This window comes from Acanthopagrus latus, chromosome 18 (assembly GCF_904848185.1).
Source record: "Acanthopagrus latus isolate v.2019 chromosome 18, fAcaLat1.1, whole genome shotgun sequence".
NCBI classification, from domain to species: domain Eukaryota; kingdom Metazoa; phylum Chordata; class Actinopteri; order Spariformes; family Sparidae; genus Acanthopagrus; species Acanthopagrus latus.
This window is the reverse complement of record NC_051056.1, coordinates 31,704,424-31,716,825: the sequence shown is the minus strand read 5'-3', so window position 1 is coordinate 31,716,825 and position 12,402 is coordinate 31,704,424. Positions and strand designations below refer to the sequence as shown.

The window sequence follows — 12,402 nt, the reverse complement described above, 5'->3', positions numbered from 1 at the left end:
TGATATAACAAAGGCTGCATTAAGGGTAATTAAACCCAAATAATAATACTTTATATAACAAAGGCTGAAATAAGGTAATTTAACCTAAACAAAAACACAAATTATACTTTATATAACTAAGGCTGCTCTAAAATAATATAAATTAATATTACAACAAAAACCAATTAAGGGAATTTGGAGCTACTTGGGGGAGAGGGAGGGGTCACACCACGGGGTGGAGAGTGCACTTCTGGCGCCACTTTGTTGGTGGCCAGCTCCTTTCCCCATCCCTAACCTTGCCAGGTCCTCCTGTGGGTTATTGGCCCTTCCCCCTCCCCCCCTCATTACTAAACTACGCCTATTCCATCCCAATCTACCCCTATCCAAATTTAGATTTAGCCTAATTAATGTGATGCCCAGCCCTGTCCCCTTACTCTTAACCCAACCAACCCCAATTATGGCCCTAACCCCAACCAATTTAACCCTAGCCCCATTGATGGCTCTAACTCCTACCCTCGAACTAATCCCAATTTGATTCCCAATCCCAATCCTAACCCCAAACCCTGATCTCAGCCCGCAAATTGACCCAAGTTGGGTCCAGTGAGCCAATTAGGCCACAAGGGGGGTTCCGTGTATTGCCCAAGAAGAGGCCAATTAATATACACGAGGTACGTAAATCGCCGGTTGAAGATAAAGGATGGAGGATGGGTGAGGGAAAAGGAAACTTAGAAGGAAAAGTGTAAAGGAAAGTGGGTTACTAAATTTAATTAAAGATATAAATTAGTCAAAAGAAAGAAGGGGAAGGAAGGTTAATTAAAACCAAGTATAGAAAAATTAAAATTATTTAGAACTAAATTAGGTTATAAAGAAAAAAATTATTTAGAAGTAAATTAGGTTATAAAGTTAAAAATAACATTAAAATAAGTCAAATAGTAATATTAAATATAAAGTTTAAAACAAGTGAAGGAAGAACTAAAAAAGAAACAACTTAGATAAATATGGGAAAGGGAGAGTATAAAAGAGAGGAACATAGAAAAGAGATCAGTTTGGCTATGACATTCGAAGGGGAAACATCTCCTGATTTAAGGCAAATTAATGCAACATGTATCCCCGGGCCTGATGAAGACACATCATAAGTCGAAACGTTGCCACCTAGAGGGATACAAAGAGAAAAATGATTAATCATAAAAAATAAATAAGCCAATTAAGAGCATTAAAATAAACAACATTATGCCAAACAAAAAAATTTAAATAAACAAAAAAATAGAAAAATATAAAAAGACAAAAAATAAATTCATACTTGATATAACAAAGGCTGCATTAAGGGTAATTAAACCCAAATAATAATACTTTATATAACAAAGGCTGAAATAAGGTAATTTAACCTAAACAAAAACACAAATTATACTTTATATAACTAAGGCTGCTCTAAAATAATATAAATTAATATTACAACAAAAACCAATTAAGGGAATTTGGAGCTACTTGGGGGAGAGGGAGGGGTCACACCACGGGGTGGAGAGTGCACTTCTGGCGCCACTTTGTTGGTGGCCAGCTCCTTTCCCCATCCCTAACCCCTAACCCTAACCCTAACCCTAACCCTAAATAAATAAATAATTAAATACATAAATAATTCATACATTTATTAATATATAAAACATAATTTATAAATGTATTATCTATAAAACCATTTGATATAAACATTCATATTAAAAACACATTTTGGGAGGATAATTCATTGTAGAAGGGGAAGATAGGATTAAACATTTAGAAAGGGTATACAACTTTATTTTTAAACACACAAAAAAGAGAGCCTATAAAAGGGGAGGAGCTTGTGGGGAGGCTCATTTTTCTCTGGGACATCGAGGTGGAAACATCTAGAGCCAGCCAGACAAACTATTATTTTTAGTGTGTCCAGTGCCTGAAGAAGACTCAGTGAGTCGAAACGTTGTAGAGGAAACACCTATTTTCGTTCATTATTTTTTCGTTTTTTAACCAAAAAGAAACACTCTTTGGAGTTTTTGTTTTATTAAAAATTTATTTTATTACTTTTCTAAACAAATATAAATAACCAAAAAAAACAAAAAAGACAACAACAAAAACAATTAGAGACACAACAAAAGAACTTCACCCATAGTCATGGGTGATTATAATACAGGCTGGACCCTGGTCCAGCGAAGAGGGCGACGCCGGCCGGCTCGCCCACCGTTTCAGGACCGTCGGGGAGGGTGGACGGAGAGAGCCTATGCCGTTCCCTACGGGGGGCGGAATCAGTTCCCTATCCCAACCCCCTAGCCCAATTTGAGGCAAATTAATCCTAACCCCTAACCCATTCTAACCTAAACCCCAGTCCCCCAAACCCTGCCTGGACAACCCAAATTTATGCCAGTGGAAGAGGCCAAAAGAGCCAAAATATGCCCACTGAGGACCTATGGTGACAGGTATAGGATGAGTTGATGGAAGGATGGAAGGAAATGGGTTTAAGGAAATAAGGATTAATAACTAAATTAATTAATTAATAAATGGGTAATAGAAAAACTATTGGAGAAGGGGAAGGAGGATTTAAAACATGAGGGAATTGGAAAGGAGAGGGAATAAAAGGGAAGAAGGGTAATTAATACATATTTTATAAAAAAAACACTATTATTAAAATTAAATACATTAATAAATTACTAAATTTAGATATGTATATAATTGGTGGCAATGGGGAATTGGGTAAAACAACATAATTTTAAGAAAAAAGAGGGGGCGAAAAACAATTAATTTAAGGTTAAATAAGACATAGACAAATTCATTTCTAAAAACTTAACCTAAAAAAACAGGGTATAAAAAGGGAAACAGGGAAGAAAGAAATCAGTTTGGCATTATAACTCGAAGGGTCAACATCTCCTCATAAAAAAACAAATACTTACCTTGTGTCTCTGGGCCTGATGAAGACCCGAATAGGGTCGAAACGTCGCCACCTGCAGGGACACAAAAAATAAACAAAGATTAATCTAAACAATAAGCCAAACAACAAAAACACAAAAAATACAAAAAAATAGAAAAAAATAAAAAAGACAAAAAAGAAATACATACTTGATATAACAAAGGCTACAAAACAATTATACTTTATATAACAAAGGCGAAACCAACTAAAGGATAATAACTTAAACTAACTATAGCAATAAATAAATACACTAAAAATTAATGAAACTAACTATAATAAAACTAAGATAACTTAAAGCTAATGGGGACAGGGGGGTGGGTCAGTCCACAGCAGTTGGACCGTGCATTTTCCGGGCCACTTAGGTGGACCCCGGTATTTTTTCCCCTCACCTAACCCCCCCTAACCACTTCCTTCCCTGTGCCTAACCCTAATCTATGACCATTTCACCTGCATCAGCCCCCCAAGCAGGGATAGGAATTATAGAGTATTGTCCACAATTGAATTGTCAAAATTGTCAATTTTCACTGCTGACGCCCCCTTGTGGCCACAGCATGACACTGGTTCTGACTGTGAGTGTAGGTATAGATGTAGTGATATATGGCAGCTCTTTTAGGGCTTCTTTTGTTTTGACAGTTTACTTTTCACAGATGGCGCACTCCTGTGGCCACAGCCTGACACCAGTTGTGACTGTGAGTGTAGGTATATATGTATGCATATATGGCAGCTCTTTTAGGGCTTCCTTTGTTTTGACAGTTTACTTTTCACAGATGGGTTGGGGTGGGTTTGGGGGGGATTGGGGATTGGCCATCCATGTGATAGAGAGTGCATCCCTGGGGGGATGGGTAATATACCTGTCCCTCTAGATGTTTTTCCCATAACTTAACCCTTTAAAGTTGAATTACTTCTATTAATTTATATTTAAATAATTACTTAAAAACATACCAACTTATTATATACCCCTATGTAATTATAATTTATCTATTCATATAACCCCTTAGACTTTAACATGTATTTATTCATACAGTTTCATGTATGCTATTAAATTAATAAATAAATAAATAAATAATTCATTCAATTCATTGCTAATTCATTGACTATATATACTTTTTTTCATCATGACTAAAAACAACTAAATACTCACCTTCAAAGGATTAAAAAAATATTAATTCCTATACCTCTTTAAACATTATATATGATCTCTTAGATAATTAATTTAAAAAGCATGTGTATTTATAGCACCTTTTATATGATTTAAAAACATTAGTTTAATAAATAGGTTTTATAGGATTAACAAAGAAATTTTTCTATGATTTTACAGGATTTGAGCTAATAAAAAAACAAAAAAGACAAATACTACACTTACCTCATGGTGAAACTTGCAGACATCCCACACTGAGGATGCGTATGAAGGGGGAGGGCCAAAATACGTAGAGTACCTTGAGGGGAGGTGATAAAAGGAGGCAGGAGGAGAGTCACTCATACCTGCTCTGACTTTGGAACAACACGGATCTCTGTCAGCCAGATAACAACAGTCAATTCATCTATACAGTGTGCTAGGCCCGAGGAAGACCAGAACCTGGTCGAAACGTCGCCGTCCAGCAAACGCTTCTTTGTTTTTTCATTGCTCAAATACAGATGTTTTTTTCTTTTATAAACAGTTAATTTGTTTTGCCCCTTTAAGTTTATTTGTTTCATTTTGATTCATTTCATTGCTTTGTGAATATATATATATATATTTAGACCCATAATTAAATACATAACGTTGCACAAGCATAACACTTAATTACATACAAATATATTATCAAAAACAAATATAAAACATACCACCTATAATTACTTAACTACACCGCGGAGAAAAACATCTACATATGGAGGGGGGAAGTGCGCTATGGGTGCAGACGTCAACGCGCCTACGATCCCGGCTGGGATGACGTGGGAGAGGTACAGTGGGGGAAGGAGAGTGCACCTCCCGTGCCACTTCGGCCGCGGGCTGAGTTCCCCTTCCCTAACCCTGCTGGGAAAATTTGGGCTGGGCTTCCCTCACTGGCCATTTCCACCACTTCTGTGATTGGGAAAAAATGACCCTCAGGTCTGGGCTGCCCTCTTTTGCTGCCACCCCCTTAATACTCCCCCCCCCCAGCAGACAGGGCACAGAGCGGACTGTCTGAAAAAAAAACAGAGTTGACCACTATCCTCTTCCTCCTGTTGAGTCACAAGCAATGGAGCTACCTACAGGGGAGAGAGGTGGATCAAAAAGGTGACAAATAGGACATTTTCAGCAGACAGAATTAACAGAAGTGGGGGACAAATCAAGCCCATAAGAAACAACATGGAGAAATGCAGTATCCCATGGAAGCCAAGAGGCAACTAAACAATCCTAAATGCTACAAACCAATTGACAATAGCATATGATCTCAAACTACAATCAGATACATTATTCAGGACTTATACTTTCGAAAAGCCATCTATACTAAACAGTGCAATTTTCTCTGTGGTCCAGGTGACCCCGACGACAGATTATTTTATCTGCTCCCTTAATTATATTAAGCTCTAAATACTTGGATGCTTCCTGGCACGGTCCCTCTGTCCCTTTGTTTCTGACTGCAACAGCGCCACATGAGACATCTCCCAGTATATTCTAAACCACCCTTTCCAACAGACACCCCGGCTGTCTCAGAGATACTTACTACTTGCAAAAAATCCTCTGCTCACTGAACCTGCCACTTAACACCTGCTTCTTCAACCTGGATGTAGACGGCCTGTATCAGAAGTCAGACGCAGACATGGGCCTCACCTCACCTGCTCTCAACACCAGGGCTTGAGTCAGGACATCCTACCCAGCTTCATCCAGCAGGGGTCCTCCTTACACCTCAATTTTGTCTTTTTGCCTATCATCAAGCTCTCTAAAGGCTTCACAGGCCAGCCTTCAGGCCTAAACAGAAACATATATAACATGCATGCTCCTTCCTGTAGCTTATCTCTGATGCCCACCTCAGGGCTGATCAGGGCTCCTGGTTATGGAGACCCTCACACTGTCACATTCCTGCAGTTGTCTAAGGGGAGCATCTGGTCTCGTCTCATCCTGTCTTCCCCCTATTCACTATTGTCTTAGAACCCAGGATGTGTAAGAAACACACAGATACTACAATATCTACCTCATGCATTGATTGAATATGCCAGGATCAGTGAACTGATACAGTAGATTTTATCTAACAATACTAAATTCAAATAAGACATAAAAAATGTATAGAATTACACATAAAATGATGTCATTTGTTGATGTGAAGCTAATACAACAATCCCTCACGTTCAAAGGCAAATTAGGTCGCTCACTATGACACTTTTGAGCATTTCAGATGTGGAGCTGAAACAATTTGAACTCCCATCCGGCTATCCAGTCCTTTATTTATTATTTTTTGCAATATGAAAACAACGCTGTTACTGAATGTGACTATTGTTTTAACAGCCCCTGCTTATGAGAGTCGTTTGATGCTTTCCAGAGTTTGATGAGTGCATAGGCACCTGTCCAGTGCGCCTGCTTCCCCTTTTATCCCTAAGAGATGAGTGGCTTTAATAGTGTTGAAGTAATAAAGGGATAATCGTATTTCAACAATTTAGCATACCACCCTTATTTCAGTCTCAAATGTAGAGAATGATTAAGTCAAGATTATAGCAAAGTCTGTTGTTGTACGTCTGTATTGTCATGAAATGCAGTTATGCCTTTAAAAAAAATGTATACTGCATTTAGAATTGTTCACATTTTATTGGTAAAGTTTCACATATTGTGTACACAGAAGTGGGACATCAATTGCAAAACAAATAAATAAATAAATAATTGAGAACTCCTTGCAGTGTTACTAAGATCACATTTAAGTGCAGTGTGTACTAATAAATAATGATAAAGTGGAGGAAACATCTGTAGAGTCTTCACTCTTGCTTGAGTTGTTGGTATGTGTTGAAGTCTTCCACGAATGTCTTTGCGGCTGTTACAAAGTCTGCAAACTCTCCATGGACTGTCTGGTTAAAGTTGCAGGTTGCCTGTGTCAGATGAGAGGAGGGTGATTTAGTTCTGGGACATGCATTTTGAGTGAGGAACTTAAATTTAAGTTATTTACAGGGAAATATAACTCTGTGGATTCTCACCTGTGGCATGCACTGTTTTTGTGTCAAACCCTGTTTTAGTGTCTCCTTAGTCTGGCGAATGGCAAACTGGGAACTGTCACACTTCTCACTAGCATCTCCAAACCCTTTTTCAAAGTGCATCAGGGCTGCTGTGAAGCACTCAAACTGCAAAAGACACATCAAAACTTTCATTTACATGTCAATGATCAAAATCAACATAATTGAGTATTGTAGGCATAAAGTTAAATCGGATCCACTTGGTGTTCAAAAGCTTGTAGCAGATGTTGGGGTTGGATTGACTGTCAGAGTGGTTGGCACCTGGATTGCTAACAAATGCTTGGGATGGGCAGTCCCTCAAAATACATAAAGTGTGGTGCTGTTAGCACAGTTTCTGAGATATTGTAAAAGCTGTTATGGCAGGTTTTGGTAATGCACTCAACAGAAGCTGCATCTACATCCCGAATTACAAGTAACACCTGCTCTGCAGAGATCTCTTACCGTCACACTTGTTGGATAAGTGAAAGTCACGTTTTCCTATGAGAATGAGGAGATAAAGAAGAGAGGAGAGTATTCACTTTGAGTCAAAGCTCAGAGTTGAAGCACAAAGTCAGCTTTTTATCATAAAATAACTTACACATTTGACACCTTCTAGATCATCGAAAGACAGGTCATCCATGTTCATGTGGCAGTTAATGCTTGCTGAAGGTGTCACAGGTGCTGCTTGAAGATATCCTACGAGAAAAAATATCCACATGGCAGTTCTGAAACACTGGTCCATATTTAACTTTTGAAGAGCTTGAGTGCTTTTGTCCTGTAGAGATGTAAAGTAGTACTGTTTGTCAGTCGCTTGTGATGCCTTCTAGTGCAGTTTGCTGATTTATAGGGTGGAGCTGAAAAAAATCGAGTGGGCTGGTAAAGGTGTGTTCTTGGAACATTTGAACATTTTATTTTTTCCAATTAATCATGTAGCACTAATCATGTAGCAATTTTCCCTTATGAACTGCATGGTGAAAACATAAAGTAAAAAAGGGGGGGGGGGAGAAAGAGAAGATAAAAAATCAAGTTGGTAAAAACTGCCTTATCTGATTGTGACTGAGAAGTCTTGACGGGTTGTCCAAATTGTGAACAGATTTTTAAAATAGTTTCTTTAATTGTCATTCATATATAGTTATATTCCTTAACAATTACAATTTTATTCCAATGTTTAAATTTAATTTCAAATTTGGGTAAATTCTACAGTTGTACTGTAGAAGCATGTTTTACCTCTGTTAACAGTAGTTTACAGGCTGGTGCTTTGCAAAGTTTTTAATGAGTGACAAAGTGAGCATAATTGGAGGTGTCAAAGGTTTGGTTTCCTTTGTTCGGAGAAGTTTGTTGGTATCTCTATTGTTTTCACTGTAAAGAACAGCTGCTGGCAAGACCACAGAGTTGTGTAACCATTGATTCCTTTTTCAGTTTTTCTTTGATTACTTTAGCTGGGGTAAGAATTTATTTGAAACTATGTTTGACATTGTTGAATTTAAAAAAAAAACAGTGATGTTCATTTTGCATTACAGAATGATTTGGGTACATCGAAAATGCAGGTAAATGTACTACAAATTACACAGATGTTTTAATTTTTGAGAGGCAAACCATCTGAGGGTTTTTCTTACGCCTACGCTCTCGTGGGGATTCCCCACAAGAATCCCGGATAAGATGGGTGGCACTGCTAACAACCTCTGCTTATGGTACCCTGTCAGTTGTTCCTTATTTCCAAGTCTAGCGTGCCTCAGGTTAGGTTTCAGTTTTGAGGTTTCTTCAGGACTCCCCGAAAATACTGATTGTGACAGGATTTTGACATGAGTGAAGAGGGTGGGGAAATTTCAATCCATGGAATTTGTCACGATATGGGGGCATCCCTGCTGTTTCCATGTCTTTATGCAAACCCCTTGCCCACACTTAAGATAAGCTATTGATATTAAGGTATAAGGGCCTACCTTTTACAACTTGTACTTGACCGGGCAGGAAAGTACACTTTCATAGACAATGCATAAGACAATTTTATCATTTACAGCATGCAAGAAATTGTTATCTTTGTAGGCAAACCAAGATAATCATAAAGCAAATTGATTCATTATAAACTGCCGCAGACGCAACATATACAGTTCTGTATTCAACCCAAATTTGACCCTGTGCAGATTTCATGTTTTTAAGTGCTGTTAATCGAGTCGAGTGAGACTCTGTTGTGTTCATAACCACAATCGTAAAAAGTTGAAGGTGCAGCTCCTTACTCCCACCCTAGAATACCATTTCCAGATTTTATTTCACATACTCAATACAGCACCTTCATTCAGTCCTTTTTTTCAATTTCCACTGTCGATTTTTTAAAAGTTATTTTTCATAACTGTCACTATAGTAAACTGTAAATTGACTGAGACAGAGCACTTTAAAACACTTCCCATACACACATTCATACACTGATGGCATAGATTGCCATGCAAGGTGCCAACTGCACATCTTGAGCAATGTGAGGTTAATCTTGCTCAAGGAAACTTCAACATGCAGCTCAGCTCAGGCAAGGAGAGCCGGGATTCACACCAGCAACCTTCCAATCACTAGATGACCCGCTTTACCACATGAGCCACAGCCACCCTTTGTTATTTGTACTCTGTTCTTGTTTTGCTTCAAACATTTTTTTGTGTTGCTGTTCAGAATGTATTTTTTTAATTTATTTAACCCTTTCTTCTTTGATATTGTTGTGCCATGTACTGTATTCTTATTGTGTTGTATTGTTCATTTAATAATCACAAGAGGGGATTAGGCTTGAAAAAATAAATAAATATATATATATATATTAAAAAAAAACAAAAAACAAAAACCTGGGTAAGCAAACTACCACAAAAACACTTTCACAAGACCCTCACAATGACAGGTGCAAACTTGTATTTAAACAGGTGTCTCATCTGACAACACTACTGTGGACTTCCCGGATGACAAAGGGGATTTCAACAACACAAACAAACTCATCGAATTTTACCCAGATGTGTTTCACACCTGTGAACAAAGATTCTAGCGATGCTGGAGCCTGTATTTATTTAACCCCGTCTATAGACCTTAGCCTGTGTCTCAGTCAATCAATACTATCAAACTTTGTGCAACTGCCAAAGAGGAAAATTGAAAATGAGCAGGAGTATTTTACTTTGTTATTATGAAAGTTATTTAGGTAACCATAGCAGAGGACACCAGTCATCAATAGTATAAAAAAGTGATCCTTAAAAATATAATAAAATTGCTAAATCCTTTTATTTTCAAAAAATCAACAGGTAATATCAATATTTTCAACTAAACAAGATGTTACAGAATACCTCTATCCAAAATGTTATCACATTTTTCTTGTGCATCTTTTTTTCTTTTACTGAAAATAAAACTGTCCACTCTGGTAGATGTTAGGGACTAGAGGGTATATTCCACCTATTGGGCCAGCTGTGCACATCTGCTAATTGTAGCTGTAGAAACTTCCATCATGGAATATTTGTTTGTGTGACATCACAGACACCTTTCTCATATGTTTCTTCTTTTGATGATCCAACCCCCTTTGAACATCACCCTTAAACTCATTGAAAGCTTATCATGTATTGTAAGTAGTGCTGGCTACTTATCTCCTCGGCTTGCTGCAGTTTTGGCACTGGCATGATAATAAAGATTATAATCCACGTTAAGAGGCGATGGTCTCTTTTTGTGTCTCATCAGACAACACAGACATCAAATGTTGAATTTGCTGGAAATGCTCCATATTTAGGTATCAAAAGCATCCATGTTTCTGTCAAGGAACCGCCACCAAATCACACTTTGGTACCAGACAGTTGTAAAGGCTAAAATCAGACATATGACTTCTGATGAAGAAATGCCACCACAAAATTAAAGACCAAACATCATAGAGTAGGTTACCAACATTTTATTTGAGCACCATATTATTCGCCCCCGAAAATCCCCCAGGACAGTGAACATGTTCCTTTACTACACAAATGATCGACAGGGCTGGTAATATTGTGATCAAACGAGGCAGGTTAAAATGATTTCTGCTGATGGTTCTGTATGGGCTGAATGTGTGCCACTAGAAACTGAATTTGAATCATCAGTATTTGAATTGCTAAACTTGATTAATTGCATTAAAATACGGAATTTGAATCACATAATTTGAATTTGTATTGCTTTATTTGAATAATTGCATCAAAAAACTGAATCTGAATACTATAATTTGAAATTGAATTTATTAGTTTGGAAAATTCAACTCTATATGTGTTTTCACATTCAGTTCTCACAATTGAAATTCAGTTTACTGTGACTGACATCCAGGTAGTTGAGGAAGAGCAATCGAGTGCATATAACTAGGACTCCTCTTCGGTCATTCAGCACCTTCAATTTCACCTACGTAATTTACCTTGACTGACTGGTTGCTAGCTGGTTTCCACCCACCACGAAATGGAGGGAGAAGTGGAGATGGGGTGACCATTAGGCTGTAAATTAAGTGGATGGCTCTCATGTGCATCTCATGTGGATTTTCAACAGTCCAAGACTGTCATCTACTAGGTCGTGATATAACAGGAGATAAAGTCTGAATAGACAAAGTGGTTCAAAATGATGGTTAGATGGTTAGAAATCTATATCAATATATCCCTGCAACTACAGAGTTTACAGTAAACCTACTTCAACTTATTTCACATGTTCAACTGCACTGGACCCACACGAAGGAAGTGGAAATTGCATCATTAGCAAAAAACAATACAAAAGGATTTACAGTCTTAAATCAACTTTATTTAACACGTAATTTTCTTTTCATATAAGTTTGACCTATTTCGGCAAAAAGCGGTCATGCTGCCCACACATCATTTCTCGCGGTTTGCTTCTTTCATTGTCTCTCTTGTCTCAAACTATGTTAGCAGTCTCCTGCTGTGCTTCTTTATTAATTTACCTGTAAGTTAATTATTATATAGTTGTATTATATCACCTGGCTGGTTGGGACCATGGGCAAACAACAACGGGAGTAAAACACCGAGCAGAGCGACAGGTGGGGCAAGAGCAAAACCAGAGTCTGTGATATACTACAACAACACAAGGTAAAGTGAGGATGTCCCAGACCAGATGTGAGGGTGTACTCCATCAAAGGTGGTACGCAAAGATGGCCAGTGTCTTCTATAACATCCTCGACCTGGCTGGGATCAATGCCTGCATCTTATTCATGGAGCACAAGCAGCAGGAGAGCTCGGAGGAAAGTCCTACAGCAGCTGGCAGAGGAGGTGAGGGCAGAATACATGGAGGGGAAAGAGGCTGCGGCAGGCGGCACAAGGTGGGTAGCAGAGGAAGCAACCGCAGCAGCAGCAGACACGCAGACG

At 38.2% G+C, this 12,402-nt stretch overlaps 1 protein-coding gene across 2 annotated transcripts in view; it reads right to left on the bottom strand.

Annotated features, from left to right (window-relative positions):
* Nucleotides 1-6,702: 6,702 nt before the first annotated feature.
* Nucleotides 6,703-12,402, bottom strand: part of adad1 (adenosine deaminase domain containing 1 (testis-specific)) — a 35,679-nt gene continuing 29,979 nt past the window's right edge. Inside the window, exons 13-14 of one of the 2 annotated variants that reach the window (XM_037077588.1) lie at nucleotides 7,052-7,195; nucleotides 6,703-6,946 (exon numbers count right to left, since the gene is read on the bottom strand). In XM_037077588.1, coding sequence (XP_036933483.1) covers nucleotides 6,836-6,946; nucleotides 7,052-7,195 — 255 coding nt within the window. In that variant the 3' untranslated portion in view covers nucleotides 6,703-6,835. The remainder of the gene's footprint in view (nucleotides 6,947-7,051; nucleotides 7,196-12,402) is intronic. The other variant, XM_037077587.1, reaches the window with a different exon arrangement.